The 15,769-nt window shown below is 42.7% G+C and overlaps 1 protein-coding gene across 6 annotated transcripts in view; it reads left to right on the top strand.

Moving 5' to 3' along the window:
* The window catches only part of LOC129194715 (nuclear factor 1 B-type-like), a 71,062-nt gene extending 56,096 nt beyond the window's left edge, over positions 1 to 14,966 (top strand). For 4 of the 6 annotated variants that reach the window (XM_054800018.1, XM_054800019.1, XM_054800017.1 and 1 more), the window contains exons 10-12: positions 495 to 577; positions 3,944 to 4,032; positions 8,666 to 14,966. In XM_054800018.1, the coding sequence (XP_054655993.1) occupies positions 495 to 577; positions 3,944 to 4,032; positions 8,666 to 8,798 (305 nt within the window). In that variant the 3' untranslated portion in view covers positions 8,799 to 14,966. The remainder of the gene's footprint in view (positions 1 to 494; positions 578 to 3,943; positions 4,033 to 8,665) is intronic. The other 2 variants (XM_054800021.1, XM_054800020.1) reach the window with 1 other exon arrangement.
* Positions 14,967 to 15,769: the final 803 nt, after the last annotated feature.

Below are 15,769 nucleotides of genomic sequence, written 5' to 3' on the forward strand. Positions count from 1 at the left end.
TGTTATTATTTTTTTTCCCGGGCAAAGACCCACGACCCACTGAAAAGGGCTCGGCGACCCACCAGTTGAGAATCACTGTTCTAAAGCATTTTGATCACAACCCATAGGGGGCGCCAGTTTCCGGTCATGTGAAAAAATGAGGACACTCCATGACCGTATAGGACTCCATTTTGATGGCACACTCATGTGAAATAAAGAGAAGAGTGTGTCTCCGGTCCCTGGGTCACCTACTGACGTGTCTATATTACTAGAGGACCAACCTGGACACCCGTCTCTTATCCCTAGCACATTTTCCAGTCCTGATGCTAAAAAAAGACTTGTTCCGCGCTGCAATTTCAATCATGTGAAAAATGAATTGGATTTATGTTGTCCTTGTAGGTTTATTGCCGGCTAATTAAAGTGGGCACCAAACTTAACCTTGTGGTACTCCATTTTGTCACTGCGCTGAATTTACGGCGCACTTACAACATGTTAATGCGAGTTGTCTCTGCCAGGCTACTCCGCTCCCGGCACCCCGACAGCCAACCGCTTCGTCGGCCTGAGCCCCAGAGACCCCGCCTTCCTCCACCAGCAACAGGTGAGGACCCACGACCACCGCAGCAACCACCATCATCACATCTTCTCATCACGTCCCTCCCCCAACATCACACATCATGTAGTTGGTTAGAACGCCCTCATGTTGACTTGTCTAATCTACTTACCCAAGTTCAACTTAGAATATCAAGGAAAAAAAGTCCCCGTTTCCGTCCATGAGGCTCCAGACTGTCATTCATTGTGTGGTTTCACCGCCAGATGTTTTCTACAAAGTCATGTGCTCATCTCTACACACTCACAGATTTAAAAACTGTCATTTAAGGCAAAAGTCAAATATTAAGCTTTGCCGCAGTGGTGATTCCCAGCATAGAAGCGGTGAGCAGGTGTGTCTGTGCATGAGTGTGTGCAAGTTTAGGAGAGGACAGGAGTGTTAGCCCCCTCCGACCCTTCCAACCGATTCCAGCCCTTTTAGAGTGCTGGTCTGAGGCCAAAGCTTTTCCAACTGCAACTAATTGAATGCATCTGTATGCCGCTATAGAACCATCGCTACCTCAGCTTCAGTCAAAATGATGAATGTCCAGTTCTCTCTTTCCTCTCTCACACTGTGCTCACAATTAAACCAAAAAAAAGAGTCATTGAGGTCTCACTCAGACGGACCAGCATCCTGCTTTTTTTCAGTGTTATCAGTTTTAATGCATAAAAAGTGGCGCCTCTCCGTAAAAGAACTAATTGATTCATCACGCTTGTGTTTGTTCCTCTTGATGTGGGATCAGAAAAACACATCTTCTTGCTCTATGAGGGGTCTATGAGGGGTCTTATTTTGGTTTGTTCTTGTAGAGCAGGGGCGTCCAAACGACTGTATGTCTGCTGAGGGCCACATACAGACAAATTAGAAGATTGCGGAGCCACTTGGATATTCTTTGCTTAATTTTATTTTCCATTAAACATGCTGGAAACACTCCACTGTAGGTCAACATGTGCAAAATACATTTAATGATTATTATTGCCAGTGTGATATTGTGTTTCTTTTTCTTCTTTTACTTTTCAACGTGACCCTAATCCTCCTACATAATGTTCCATCTTTCATTTTACGTATACAATATTCCCTGGGGAGCAATAAAAATTGAGCTGCGGGCCACAAATGGACATCTCTGTTGTAGACTTGTGGACGTGGGAGGCCTCATTTGAAATGTTTGCATTATTATTATTTTTTGGAACACACACTAGAGCAGCGATACTCACATGGAACCACATTTTCCCAATTAAGGGGCGTCCAAAGTCCCGCCCGGGGGCCATTTGTGGGCCACAAGTCACTTTTTTAGTGGCCTTCCTGAACGTAACATTTTGAGTTCACATGAAAACAATTACAAACGATTTGCTTTGTCAAATTGGCTGCTTTTTCGTTCATGATCTATGATCGTTTAGCATATGTCTGTATTGTTTTTTAGCGTGTACTTCCATAAAAAATGGTGTATATCCCACAAGTTTGGACAACCCTGATTGAAGCAAATGTATTTTTTATTTTTTTACATAGCTGATGTCATCTTTTTAAATGCATTAAGTGCGCATGTGCAAAGTGTGTTCAAATTATCGCAATGAATCATTATGTAGAAATAATTATCAAAACATCACACAGCACAAAATTGGAAATTGAACTTACAGTTGCGTTTACTTACACTCAATAATTATGCGTAATAATTCCAGTTTCTTGGAAGAGGGCCTATTTAAAAAAATAAAACACACACACGCAGAGTAAAAAAAACAGCCAAACACACCTGCTCCACCATTCCCAGGCAAGACAACGTGTGAAAACCCTCCATTCATCTCTCGCCTTGGTTAACCCCTCCAGGGAATGCCACCATGGAGCATTCCACTGGGAGAGAGCTGTGATCAGATGTCATTTGGCATTATCTAAGGAAGGGTCCTAATCCGCAATCTGCCCGCATCTGTTATAGTGAGCGTACCCCGTCGCCTACCTCCCCCCACTCCCTCTTCCTCACCACCACCCGTGCCACTCTGATGTGCCGGTGTCAGCGGGCGGACAGATGGTGAGCTCCTCAAGGAACGCTGGCACCGGGCGTCTGGCCCAGCCCGCTGCAAGCTTTTGTCATGTCGCCTCCCCGACGTTCTCTTTCTATTCTCGTAACTTCACGTTGGTGCAGGTGCTCACGATGCACTTTCTCCACCGATGAATATTCAGCGCTGTCTGATGAAATGGCTTTTAGGGAGAGTGCTAACGTTGCACTTTCTTCAAGCCCGCCGCATTACCAAATGAAAGCGATGACCACGGGGCAAGGTTAGCTTGCCTCTCAGCCCGATTGCAGGCTCGTGTGGCGGCATAATGCGCACTCGGGAGGACGCTGCAATTTGTCATGTGTATGTGAGGTTGGCTTTAAGAGAGTGTGTGTGCGTGCGTGCGTGCGTGTGTGTGTGCGTGTGCATTGTAATCCCTAATCAATAGGAGTCGTTAGCTAATGAGAAGACTGCATGTCAACTTAATGTGTTTATTTGCCCAACTTAGCATGCCTCCCCTTTGCTAACCACCAGGGGTGTAACGGTACATGTACTCATAATCTGATTTTTTGGTAGGGATCAGAGGCGTGCCCACATGGTACACATTAAGTGAGGGACAGGAAGTGTGTATCGTCACGGGTCTACACCGTAAAGGAATACAGTGCAGCCCAGCCTAGTGCTAGTCAAGGAGAGCCCAAGCCAAGGTGAAGCTAGACCTCTTTCGTCGTGTCCTGTTTGGGAACACCTGGCCTTCATGGTGAAATACATAAACGGATAAAGACAAGACGTGAGCAGCGTGCCGCCATTGCTCAGTAAAGATGGGTAACGGGGCTGCAAGCTGCACTTCAGCCAAGAAAAAAACTTTAATTTCCTAAAAATAGAATAGTAATTCACACTGTTGAAACTCTTACCATTACTGTTTGCATCGTTGCACTTTTCCTTTAAACTATTATATATTATTTATTTTTTAAATTGTATTTATTAGAGAATTAGCTGCTGGCAGATTTTATGTTTGATTTTTTAAAAATCATTAAAGCTAAGCAGCTTTATGCTTTCGATTTTCTTCCCTCACTGCACCCAAAATGAAGCGAGCGGTGACGTTAAAACCAAGCTATGTACCGAACCTTGTAGCGTAGCGCTACACCCCTAATCACCACTACTATGAACATTTTGCAACTAACTCCATTTTGTTTGTTTTCTTACTTTCCAGGTTAGCAGTGATTGCATGTTTTTATTTTTTATTTTTTCCAATTTAATCCAGCCCCTCCTCTCCATAACCCCCCAGCCCCGCTTCAGGCTGTGTCTCTCTGCTGCATGTATGCTTGTTTTTTTTTGTTGACTTGTTGTGTCATGTGACGTGGCCTCAGTGATCTGACCGCTAGGTTTCAATTGACAGCTGAGGAAGTGTGACTGGAGCGTGACTCAAAACGGCAGGCATTATGGCCCCAGTGCCGCTGACGACACTTTGGGGATTGCTTGGCAAAGGTAACCTTTTCACTCTTTCACGCTGACTCAACACACACTTTTCATCCCATTGCTTCACTACCACTCACTCATGGTTGTTCATTTACTGTGTATGTGTGTGTGTGTGTGTGTGTATGTGTCCCACCGCCTTTAGTCATCAATATTCTTAATATTCTTAATGTGCAACTAACTTTTTGGCCCGTTTGTTGTGATGATTCCCACCGTTATGTCCCAAAAAAAACACCATAGGCGTTGGTTTCTGGATATTCTCATACAGTCCAATGGATGAAAAGCACAGTAATAGTGAAGTGGAGGCACTCTACCTTGTGGGAAAGTGGCTATATTGTAGTTTTATCAACATTTTCGTGTCAAAATTGAAGATGGAAAAGTTATTTTTGTCCTATGCTGACATTCCAAATACTGTTATAAGCGCTAAAAATAGGAACACGCTCCAAATAAAGCTTTGCATACATGACATCCCAAAAATCCATAGGTTATAATGTGCAACATGCCGAACCGTATCAAATTTTGAAGCAACTTCTGATCCAAATTGACTGCAATTTAAATGTAACCACCTTATTAATATGTCAGACTCTCATTTTGCCATACATGTCAATATGGAAATGGAGGAAAAGCACGATTGTGAGTGGGTAAATTGTAGTTTTGTCAACTGTGTCGTGTCATAAATGTGTTAAAATTGCAGAATGTTGACCTTGAAAGTAAAGTTTCAAACACTAAAAAATAGGAACAAGTAAACTGCACACCAAAAATCCCTAACTTGTAGTGTGCAAAATGTCCAATTTTGGACAAAGTGTGCTTTGTATGCAAGCTAAGAAGCCGGTAAGAGTTTATCCAGATCTGATCCGAATTGGTAGTAAATTAATTGCAATTTAACATGTTCAGACACCCAATTTCTGCTTTGACCAGTATTTGTGTATATACAGTAATGTGCATGCCAGCGTATTGTGTGTTAGTCAAGTGTGAATGCCGTCGCCTGAGAGCGCTTGAGAGACGAGTCTTGGTCTGCCTTCAAGCGAACTCTGGTGTGGTTCGGTTCACTTGAGTTGAAATGTGAATGCTACACGGATGTGTGTGTGTGTGTGTGTGTGTGACCACGCTTTAAAAGTATCTTTTAGACATTTTTGGTCAAATCTAAGCTGGTAAAAATAAAATATAAAAATAAGCTACATATTCGACACGGTATTTTGGGTTTGAATTTTTGAGTCATATTACGTAATATGCCACGAAAGCTGCCCGGCCAGGCTCCGGCCAAATTCCAGTGTGAACACTGCGACAACCACGCCAAAGTGTGCACCTAGTCTTTTTTACATTTTTGGTCCTGACCGGAGTACAGGGCTGCAAGTGTGAACGCGACCTGATCTCATTATAATATTTCAGTGCTAATTTTCGAAGCAGCAGCTTAGCTTCTTTTTTTGTTGCATCCTGAGAGCTTGTTCGGCCGGACTCGCGTGTGTTTCACTTTCCGTGTTCCAACAAGCCAAGTTTTGTTTGACTCCCTGCTGAAGTCATACTTCACTCTATTGAACTAAAACCTAGCAAAAGCCCCTCCCCACATCCCCTTGCACTGTATTGAGGGGAGAAAGCCTGGGCCCTTTTACTGAGCGAGCCGCCTCTTTTTTCCCCTGCAAGTTTGGTGTGTGTGTGTGTGTGTGTGTGTCTGTGTGTTAATTTAGCACCAGCTGAAGGTCTTTACAAATACACACACGCACAACCCCTTCAACGGGCCTCCTAAACGGGCCGGAGGGGGAGAAAATGTCCTCACGCCGCCTTTCAACACATAAAATAACTCGGGAATGAATGTTTTAATTCATGTTGCAAGCTGTAATCATTGCACCGTACATAAACTGCTTGTAGCGCATCCTTCAAATTCAAATGTTGCCAGACTCGCATGTTGCCATTGTGCAGGAAATGGCCCAGCAATCCATTAAGATGCCATTAGATAATCTAATTTAGGTGGCTAATCCTTAAAGGCAGGCGCGCCGGACAAGAGCAGAGGGAGGCCGTGCTGAAGGTTACCTCGGGGGAGGAGTCCTCAACATTAAAAACAAAACACATTTCTTGTTTGCATTTTGAGACGCGCAACTTTTTCCCCCTGCGAGTTGCTTCCAAGAAAGACGCAAGTGCGTCAATTAGCAGTGACGGCATGAGCAAACACGGCTCTTTTGTAGCCCCGAGGAGACGCAGATACACACTGACAGCCGTCAATTCTAACCAGATTAAAAGCGAGCAAAAAGGGCCCACAACGTGCGCTTTTGTAGCTGTGTGGTCCCCGTGATGTTTCATTACCTGAGAGGGGGACAGACAGCGAGAGAGGGAGGGGTAAAACAGAAAGACAGGAAACGAGAGCCGCTCTTGGCCGCTCTGTGCGCTCTTTGTTCAGCAAGGTAGGAAAAACTTAATCCCCCACCACCACCACCCCCGTTTCCTGTCCGATGATTTTTGGCAGTGAGAGCGAGGCAGGGAGGGAGGGGAGAAGGCAGGAGAACTTGAGGACGAGTTGGACAGGAAAAGAAGTGCAAGAGAGGATTAGCTCTTGTTTTTTTAACCCTTCACATGCAACCTCCTACAATTTCGCCTTGTTTTATCTGTAAAGATGGCCGACTGGTGGCTTTTTGCTGCTACTTTGCCAGCACCCTTTTTAGTGTGAAAGTGAAACCCACACAAATCTAAGCAGGATTAAATATCTGAAATCACCGTCAAAAGTGCCAACATAAGAGCAACATTTGACTATTATTATTATTATATTATATTATTATATTATTATTTTTATTATTTTGCCTTTTTTTTAAGGGTCCCATATTATCAGATTTTTGAAACAATTTTAAATAGACTTTGCACAATAGTGTATGGGCAGTGTGTTGTCCAAAATGTGGAATGTGCTTTTCGTAAGCCCTACCGGGAACACACCCTGTTATGTGTCTGTAGCTTTAATGCTAATGAGCTGTATTTATGTGCATGGTGCACTTCTGACACATAGACATGCACTTGTCCAACGTAATAGATGCCATATGTCACATTCTGTACGTCAGCGTCGTATTTAAGGAGTGGGACAGGAGGACTCAAGTACAGCTTTAATTCAGGGGTGTCCAAAGTGCGGCCCGGGGGCCATTTGCAGCCCGCATCTTGTTTCTTATTGGCTCGCGGCACATCGGAAATAGAAATAAAGTCAAACAAAAAAACCCCAGCAAAAATTGGAAACATAGAGCAAAAAGGCATAATGTAGAAAGAAGATGCTGAAATGGTCATTCTAATAACTGATGGTAAAACAAGGTTTTGGTTTTAAATATATATAAAGGTTTTTTAGCCTTTTTTGACAAAATTAAACGATACGTAGAAATATCAAAGTGCACGGCCTCCTTTGATTTCAATATGCGGTTTGGACACCCCTGGTTTATTTTAAGATGTGTAGCGAAGGCCGGGTTGGGTATCTACACAGGGCGGTTCAGAGATGGAATCGTCTTCATGACGTCGTGAAAAGCTACAATTTCGAAAGCAAGCGTGTGAGCGCCTCTCTTCTCTCAAACATGGAGCAAAGAAGTGAAGGAGATGATAGCTTTGCCTCACATTTGTGCTCATAAACAGGCTCTCAGGGCACATATCACCGTGAGAACATCACTGAAAAGCACAAAAAAGGACATTTAAGGAATCCATTTTGGATTTTAGGATACATATTACTTAAAGGGACTGTTTGCACCCGTTACACAGCTGCCTAGAGGGCGCTAACTTTCAAACATGCACCAAGCATTATGTCATGCCCTCTTCCTGCTTCAAACACATAAGCCAAGCCCCACGTAGCGCACGTGCACGTGCACGTGCACGAGTTATGCTTGTTGTCAGCTAATGATAGTGATTTGGCAAAGTGTAGCCTCCATGAGCTATTATTGAATATACAGCCGATCATAACAACGCAATGACTTCAAATGGTTGGCCGCTTCTCTGAGACTGCTTTTGTGTATGTGCATGCGCTACAGACATGTCCGGTACGTGTGTATGGGACAGCCTTGAGTGACGGCTATGAGCACCAGTCATCTTACCCAAATTGAAATGCCTGACAATTTTTGTACAGCTAAATTTGTAATTGTAAAAAAAAAAAAAAAAAAGACTTTTTTTTTTTTTGTTCAATCTGATCTGCTAACATGCTAACCCGTGGTGTTATATTTCCTGGCTGAAAAAAAATGCAAACCATCCCTTTAACATTTGATTTCATTTCACATACACTTGATTAAAAATGGCCTTTTGCAGTGCAGGTATCCTCCTATAGTGATGGTCGGGGGGAGAGTGGAGATGAGTGGCCACTGGGGGCCTCTCTGGGGGAAAAGGGGGCGGTGAGGAACGTGAGGGTACGGGGGGCGGTGGAGGGCTAATTATCCGACATGTACGTAAGGCAGTACCCCTCGGGAACAACGCGCTGTTTGTTCCCGCTGGCGTTTTCAGTTAGCACCGTTGCTCCCGGGGAACAATCCCAGTGTTGTTTCGCCATTAGCGTGATATGAATAGGGATGGGGCTGCTTTGTGGAGGGACCCCCACCAACACACACAACCCTATCCCCCTAACCCCCTCCCTCTAACCTTCACAAGCTCTCACACAACACCGTGACTAACCTGTGGACATCTTTCTGTGTCTTCTCTCCAGTCCTGGTACCTGGGCGAGCTTAGTTCCATTCCAAGTGTCGAACGGGACTCCGATCCTGCCAACAAATGTCCACCAGAACTACAGCATAAGCATCATTGGTGAACCGTTGGTCCCCGCCGAGAGCGGGAACTGATCCCGGAGAGGGGTGCTTGAGTGCTTAGGGGGCAGGGCGGGGGGTGCCACCGATGGATGAAACCAGCAAATGTCTCATAATCTTACATCCAAACCGCCATGATGGATGCTGGAGGAAAGATTCAGGTGTGGCCCCTTCTCCCACCAACACACACACACCTACACACACACACACACACACACACACACACACACACACACACACCAGCCAGTGGTTGTTTGCAGAACTTTCCAATGCATTCAAATACTGTGATGTATAGATGCCTTAATGTTCTACTGCATGACACTCAAAGCAGCCGCTCCTGCTTCTCATAGATATAGAAACATGGGGGGGGTCAACAAAGTCACTGTGTACACCGTCGGAAAAAAAATATTGTGAATTCTTTGACTAAACGTGTTTGTTTATTCTTTTTTTTCCTGCTACTTCAAGAAAAAAAAAATAACTGAGCGATTGGAGCCCTCGCTAAAAATTGGGAGGCCTTTAGGAAAGGCTTCCTGTTTTGTTAAAGAAGAGCAATTTCTGATGGAGGCAAGTGCAATTGAATATTTGAAGGGAAGCGAGCAGTCTGTCAGCCCTCAGACTCTAAAAGAAAGGGGGATAAACGTATTTTGAGAATTTGAATTCAGTCACATCCCAGCAGCAACACCAGCACTTGTTGTCGTTCTTTTTGAGCCCTTCCCGTTTGTACAGGGACGTATTTGTTGCTTATTTATTTCTTGGAAAAGGGGGGTTAAAAAAAAATAATTCAATAAATAAGTAACCCCCAGGAAAGAAATGAACACGTACGTGTGTAAAAACAAACAAATAATGGCATTTCACTTTTAAATGATAAGAACATTTGGCCATGATTGGCTTGTAAAGCTTATGTTTACAGCAACTTCGAAAAAGTGTTAATAGTTGTGAAAAAAAAAAGGAATAGTGCGCTGGCAGCCATCGCCTCTGCAGTCTCTCCAGTTAATTTGCACGATGACACACTTGTCCACATGATGACGTGCCTTTTTTACACGCACACGCACACGCACGCACTACACGTGTTTTTGCTGCATTTTGGGTGCGTTCACGCTTGTTTGGTTCAGTTGAAAGGAACTCTGGCGCGATTGCTCTGCTAGTCGGGTTTGGGTCTCGGCCCGCTTGCAGGAGAACTCTGGTGCAGGTCGGTTCACTTGAGCTCAAATGTGAATTCCACACGGACCGGTGTTAAAATGACAGCAAACATGGAAGAGAAAATGTGGCGTCGTGCTCCGCCATCCATCCATCTTCTATACCGCGTGTCCCCACTAGGGTTTCGGGGGTATGCTGGAGCCTATCCCAGCTGATTTCAGGCGAGAGGCCTGGTACAGCCTGGACTGGTCGCCAGCCAATCGCAGGGCCGTCTTGCTCTTTAAGAGTATATTTTAGAAGCTTTTGGTGAAATCTGAGCAGGTAAATATCGCAGGACCTCAAAATAAGCTACGTGTTCGACCCGGCAGATGGCATTTTGGTTTGGAATACCTGAGCTGCAAAAGCTAAAATCAAGTCTTTCCTTTATGTTCTTTACTGTGCGGCCTTTGGTCCCATGACAGAAATGCCAGTGTGCACGCGACGACAACCACACCAGAGTATCTTTCAGAACTGTTTTACCGCAAGTTTGAACGCAGCCTAAATCACCGTCGACACACACACACACACACACACACACAGAGATAACATTTTTAACGTTTTGTACTGGGAATGTCCATTTTTAACTTCATCATGTCACATGGCTGTGTATAGTCTACTTTGTAATCAAACAGTGTTTTCTTTCCTTTTTTATTCGTTCCCTCCACAGTATTTTTGCTGTTCTTTTTCCCCCCTAATAAGCTGTCATCTTTTATTTGTTTGGTCCCCTTTTTTCCCCCTCATTGTCCTCCCGTGGGGGCAATTCAGAATGATGACAATTATGCAATACCAAGTTTTGCCTATGTAGGTAGTGCTTATAGATGTCAAATATTAGAGGCTAGTTTGGAGATAGACACTATTGTAATGCATTTATTTTTTTTCTTCATATTGTTGCTTCTTCTTGTTGTTGTTGCTGTTGTTGTTGTTGTTGTTATGGTGGTGGCAGTGGGGGTATCTTTCCATTGATTTTCTTACTTTATTGACCAAAGTGGGGGGCTGCAGTCTATGCAGTGGAGGACAAGGTCTTTTCTTAGCTTAGCTTACAAATTTGGGGGTGGGAAGGCAGGAGGTATCCTTGGTGGTTACATGGCTGCAAAGTCACGCATCACACCGCTTTTCCATCTAAAAGAACCTGGCGCTAATGCCAGTGCTGAGCTCATCTCATTCAAGAGTAGCTTAAAGATCCCCTATTATGCAAAAGTGACTTTTTAATGAAGTTCTAACAGTAATATGTGTGCCTGGAATCTATCACCTTCCCCGCTTCTGGATACGCCCGTTATTTTGTAAAAAAAAAAAAACAGGCAAAGCAGGCTTCACGACACGTCTTAAAATCAAGCACTGGCGAACTCTCCGTCAGTTTGCCAGAGACGTGGGATCTGTAAGTTTCATCAGTTTGATTGTGAACAGTGAATAGGCTAAGCTAGCATGATGTTGCTGTGCAAATGTCATGTTGTTGCGTGTGCTATGCGGCGTGGCAAGTGTATAAAGTGGAGACGCACACAAGCACAGCTCATTAGCATTAAAGCTACAGACACACAAAACAGCATACTGACTGAATGCTAGATTTTGGACCACACACTTCCAATACACTATTGTGGCACGTCTGACACTTATTTATTACAAATACGAATCAATAATAAATACATTACTACTAATAATATGATAATATGGGACCTTTAAGACTTTTGGCAGTCCTGAGATGGTTGGCAGGTGAAGAACTGGCGCACTGGAACCAGGAAAAGAGGTATAAAATGCGTAACTGGTCCACTTGGGGTGCTAGAAAAGGAATTACACTTGCTTTTTATTCTTTGGCGGAGAGACGGCTTGACTTGAGCGCGACAATCATCGCATTGGAAAACCCTTTTCAGCCGTCATTGGATGCAATTCCCGAGTAGATGCCTTAAATGCCTGTCACCTGCGCAACAATCACACAAATCAGCCTTTAGAGAGTCTTTTATAAGCGTATTAATGTACTGTATACACGTGTGTCAATCCTCCCCCCGCATATCGAAGTCAATCGCTAAATTCTTGCCCCTTTTGGAAGGATAGAAAAGATAGCACTTATTGAATCGCACTCCGTCTCCGTGTTGTCAATCTCAGGCGTACCACAGGGCATTATGTATGTCAATCAGTAGTGTTCCTTGCAGCGACACCTTTTGCACTACAATCGCGCCTGCAGCGTAAAAAAAAAATAAAAAAATCCTCAAGTCAAGCTCCATCTCTCCGCCTTCTCACTAATTTTCTTTTCTTTTTTTAAACGAAAAATCACTCCTTTCTATGTGCACTCTTCTGTCCTTTTTTTTTTAGTTTAGAAAGAAAAGTGCTTTGCAGCCTGTGACCATCCCAGACCCCACTCAAGTGCATTGTCCCCAACTGTGTGTGTGTGTGTGTGTAAAAGTGCATAGCGGTAGCGTGTGTGTGCGTGTATGAAGATGAGGGTCTTTCTATTCTTTTTTTTAATTATTTTTAAACCTGCCGCCAGACAGGAGTTTGTACACTGTAAACCTTCTCCAGCCCTTATTTGTTGATTCTGGGGAAAAAGTAGACGTGACAGTTCCATTTTAGGAAATAAAACGTGTTTGTTGAGTCTGGTTTTGAGTTAGAACTCCCCAGATTCCCCTGATGAATCCTATCTAAAGTATTGTTGTGTTCCTGTAAAAAACAAAAAACAAACAAAAAAAAAAAAAGCAAGATGGAGGGGGCTATTCTAGATATAAAAACAACAACAATGAAGGCTTTTACTTTTTTTTTTAATGAATATTATTTTTCTGAACTTGCTTAGTGCTTGTCGGTATTTCCATTTGGGAAGCGCTTCATAATGCTAATAATAATAAATATTTGAATTGTTATATTTCATTCGTGTGGCCATAGCGAGTGTGATGTGATGATATTATATGTTTTTTGTTTTTTTGTTTTTTAAATGTGGTGTGATTTCTTGTCCAACAAGATGTGAGTGTGTTCTTGTAGCAGGTGGGAGATGAAAAAAAAAAAAAAGAAAGGCCCCATGTTGCACCTGACCTTATGTGAGAAAGCAGGGTAAATAAAATAATGGACAAAAATGTCCCCGAAGATTGTTGGGTTATTTTGTAGATTTGGTGCCACGCCCTGATTGGCTGAGCTCATCGTGCACTGATGCAGCGTGAGCACTACAAGCTAAAAGTGTTGGTGCTACTGCTTTCTCATCAAAATTTGCCCCCCAAGTGTGTCCTTTTATTTAAACAGGGGTGTCCAAAGCCTGCCTTTAGGATTATTTTTATTGGTTTACTTTTTTGAAGAACATTTCAAATGTTATTCAGGAATGATTCATCAGAAACTGCAATTGAAACAACTTTTTCTTGTCTACAATTCTAATTGCCTGTGAAAAAATATCTTAATTTGGAATTCATTCTTAATTATTTTAAAATTGAAGATTGAAAAAACATTGTCTGCTATTGTTTCTGACTCACCTGTCAAAAAAAGCAAAACGGTATCAACCTATTTAGTAATAATAACATTTGAATAATATCTGTACTGCCACTACTACTGCTAATAATGATGCTAATGATAATACTACACTGTATTTGGATAATCGGGAGTAATTTATGAATTACATTTCATTCTAGCTTAAACAACTTTTTTATTTTTTAAATGACGCAATCCAACCTCTGCACTTATTTTGCAGAGGTTCATTGGTCCACTAATTATTACAGAGACAATAAAATATAATTGTAGATTAGGACATCGTGTTTGCCTCTGAAAATGTAACAAATAACTCAAGAAAATGGGAAACTCCTAAATGAAAAAGATTGAGAATTTAAGAGATTAAAGTGATCATGTTTGAAAGTTAAATAAGTGAGACACTTGCAGAGTAAATAAGTAATGATTTTAGTTTAGTGTTTTGTTTTTTTTTGCAGCTATAATAAACTGACATTAGCTGTCTTTGCGTACATTAGATTGGTTTTAAAATACACAAAAGTAATATGAAATGTTAAAAAAAAGTTTGGACACCCCTGGGCTTAAAGCACGGAGGCTCATGATGCACTTTGTTCATTGGCACTAGAACGCAAGTGCTTGACACTCAAGGTACTGTACCTTCTTTACCTTCTTCCTTCCATTGTTGGCCCGGGTTTGAATGTAGCCTGTCTTGGAGAACCTCCATTGAATCAGTGTTCCACCCACGCGTAGCTTCCAGGCGCGCTCTCTGTGCGCCCTTACTTGACAAAGTATTATTGCATTGATCGCTGCCATCAGCTTCACTTTTTTTATGCAAAGCCTGACCTGCGGCGCTCATGCAACACCTGCAGGCTTTTCATCCCGCACTCACGCTCTCTCTCAACATGAAAAACCAGCATTTGTACAGTTGATCGTCAAGCAATGCAGTGCCTGTTGTACATACATATTTACATGCATAATATGTCAAATGTGACTTACTTTTCATGTCTACACGCATGTCAGCACTCATCAGCTTTGTTTTTTTGGTTTTTTTTGTTAGCTGTAAATGTTCTTTTTTTTTGCAAGGGAGACAACGCTATATTTTGTGCAGTCTTTTCTTTTGTTTATTATTTTCATTTCTTTAAATTCTCTGCAGGGCTGATTTCTTTGTGGGTCTTGTGGCACTTTTATTTCCCTGTGAGTGTTAAATGACAAACAACAACAACAGCAACAAAAAAAACAACACAAAAAAGCAGTAGTGATCGTGCAAAAAAGGTCTTTGTATGTATCTGAATGTACGTTTTTAGATGACTGTCTTTGTTTTCAAGCTTATTTTACAGTTTAGGAGGTGTCCATTGTGAAACTGTACAGCGAAGGCCTTTGTATCACTTTTATTATTTTTTTTTTTAGCAATTTGTAAAAGGTTGGTGCAGGGGCTAAAATTGCCACAAGATTAAAATCAGTGTAAATAAAGGCTCAATTTTTTTTTTTGTGATTGTTACTGTTATATCCAGCCTATACTGCTAGCAGCTGTTTTTACTGCAGTCAATTACTGGAAGTGGATATATTTCCTATGCAAAAACTGTTTAAACAATAAAATGAGCTATGCTACAAAAAAAATGTGTTTGTGTGAGTTTTCATAATAAATAAAGACATTAAGGGACCGTCTGACAATAAAATGACAGCGGAGTAAGGAGTCACTAATTGGATTTCATTCCGTCTGCAAAAGTGCGTCCCCGAACGCAACCTGCAGGGACCCCTCCCAGCCTCCAGGCTCCACCTGATTTGAGTTAATCTACTGTAATACCTCAGTGCCGCAGGAATTGGAGACGATCTGGTCATCTGAGGTAGCGTCCATGTGGGTCACAGTGTCAAGTACATGAAGCTCTGATCTGCTAAGCCCATCTAATGGGATTGAGGAGGCAAAAATCTGTCTAAAGAACCAATTAGGGCTCATTTGAAGCTTAGTGATGGTCTCAGATGGACACGAAGAGCAGCAGGGGCGCCCTCCTAAAGGCAGGAGGTGGTACTGCACCAGCTGGCCCAGGGTATCAACAATGGGGATCTCCTATAAAATGATCTTTAATGGCAATCATTATGAAAATTGGCCAGTGGAGTCAACATCTGGCTTGAATAGGAAGAATTGGTGAAGGTCTTGGCACCCGCGTGGAACCTTTCTATACTTTCCACTCTTTTTTTATCAAGGCCTGCTGTCAGTGATTTGACCAGGATAAATAGATGATGATTTGGCCCCTATTAGGTTTCGCAAAAGGGGATTTGTTGATTGCCTTTTATGCCCCTCCCCCTGCCTCTCCAGGAGACGGAGCCTTGAGGGGGGTTTGAGGGGGTTGTAGGCTACTCTCACACACTTGTGAGTGCAGAGGTTGGACTGGAGGTGAGCCAATGTCTGCACAAAGACTCTG

This window comes from Dunckerocampus dactyliophorus, chromosome 15, assembly GCF_027744805.1.
Source record: "Dunckerocampus dactyliophorus isolate RoL2022-P2 chromosome 15, RoL_Ddac_1.1, whole genome shotgun sequence".
Classification (NCBI taxonomy): Eukaryota; Metazoa; Chordata; class Actinopteri; order Syngnathiformes; family Syngnathidae; genus Dunckerocampus; species Dunckerocampus dactyliophorus.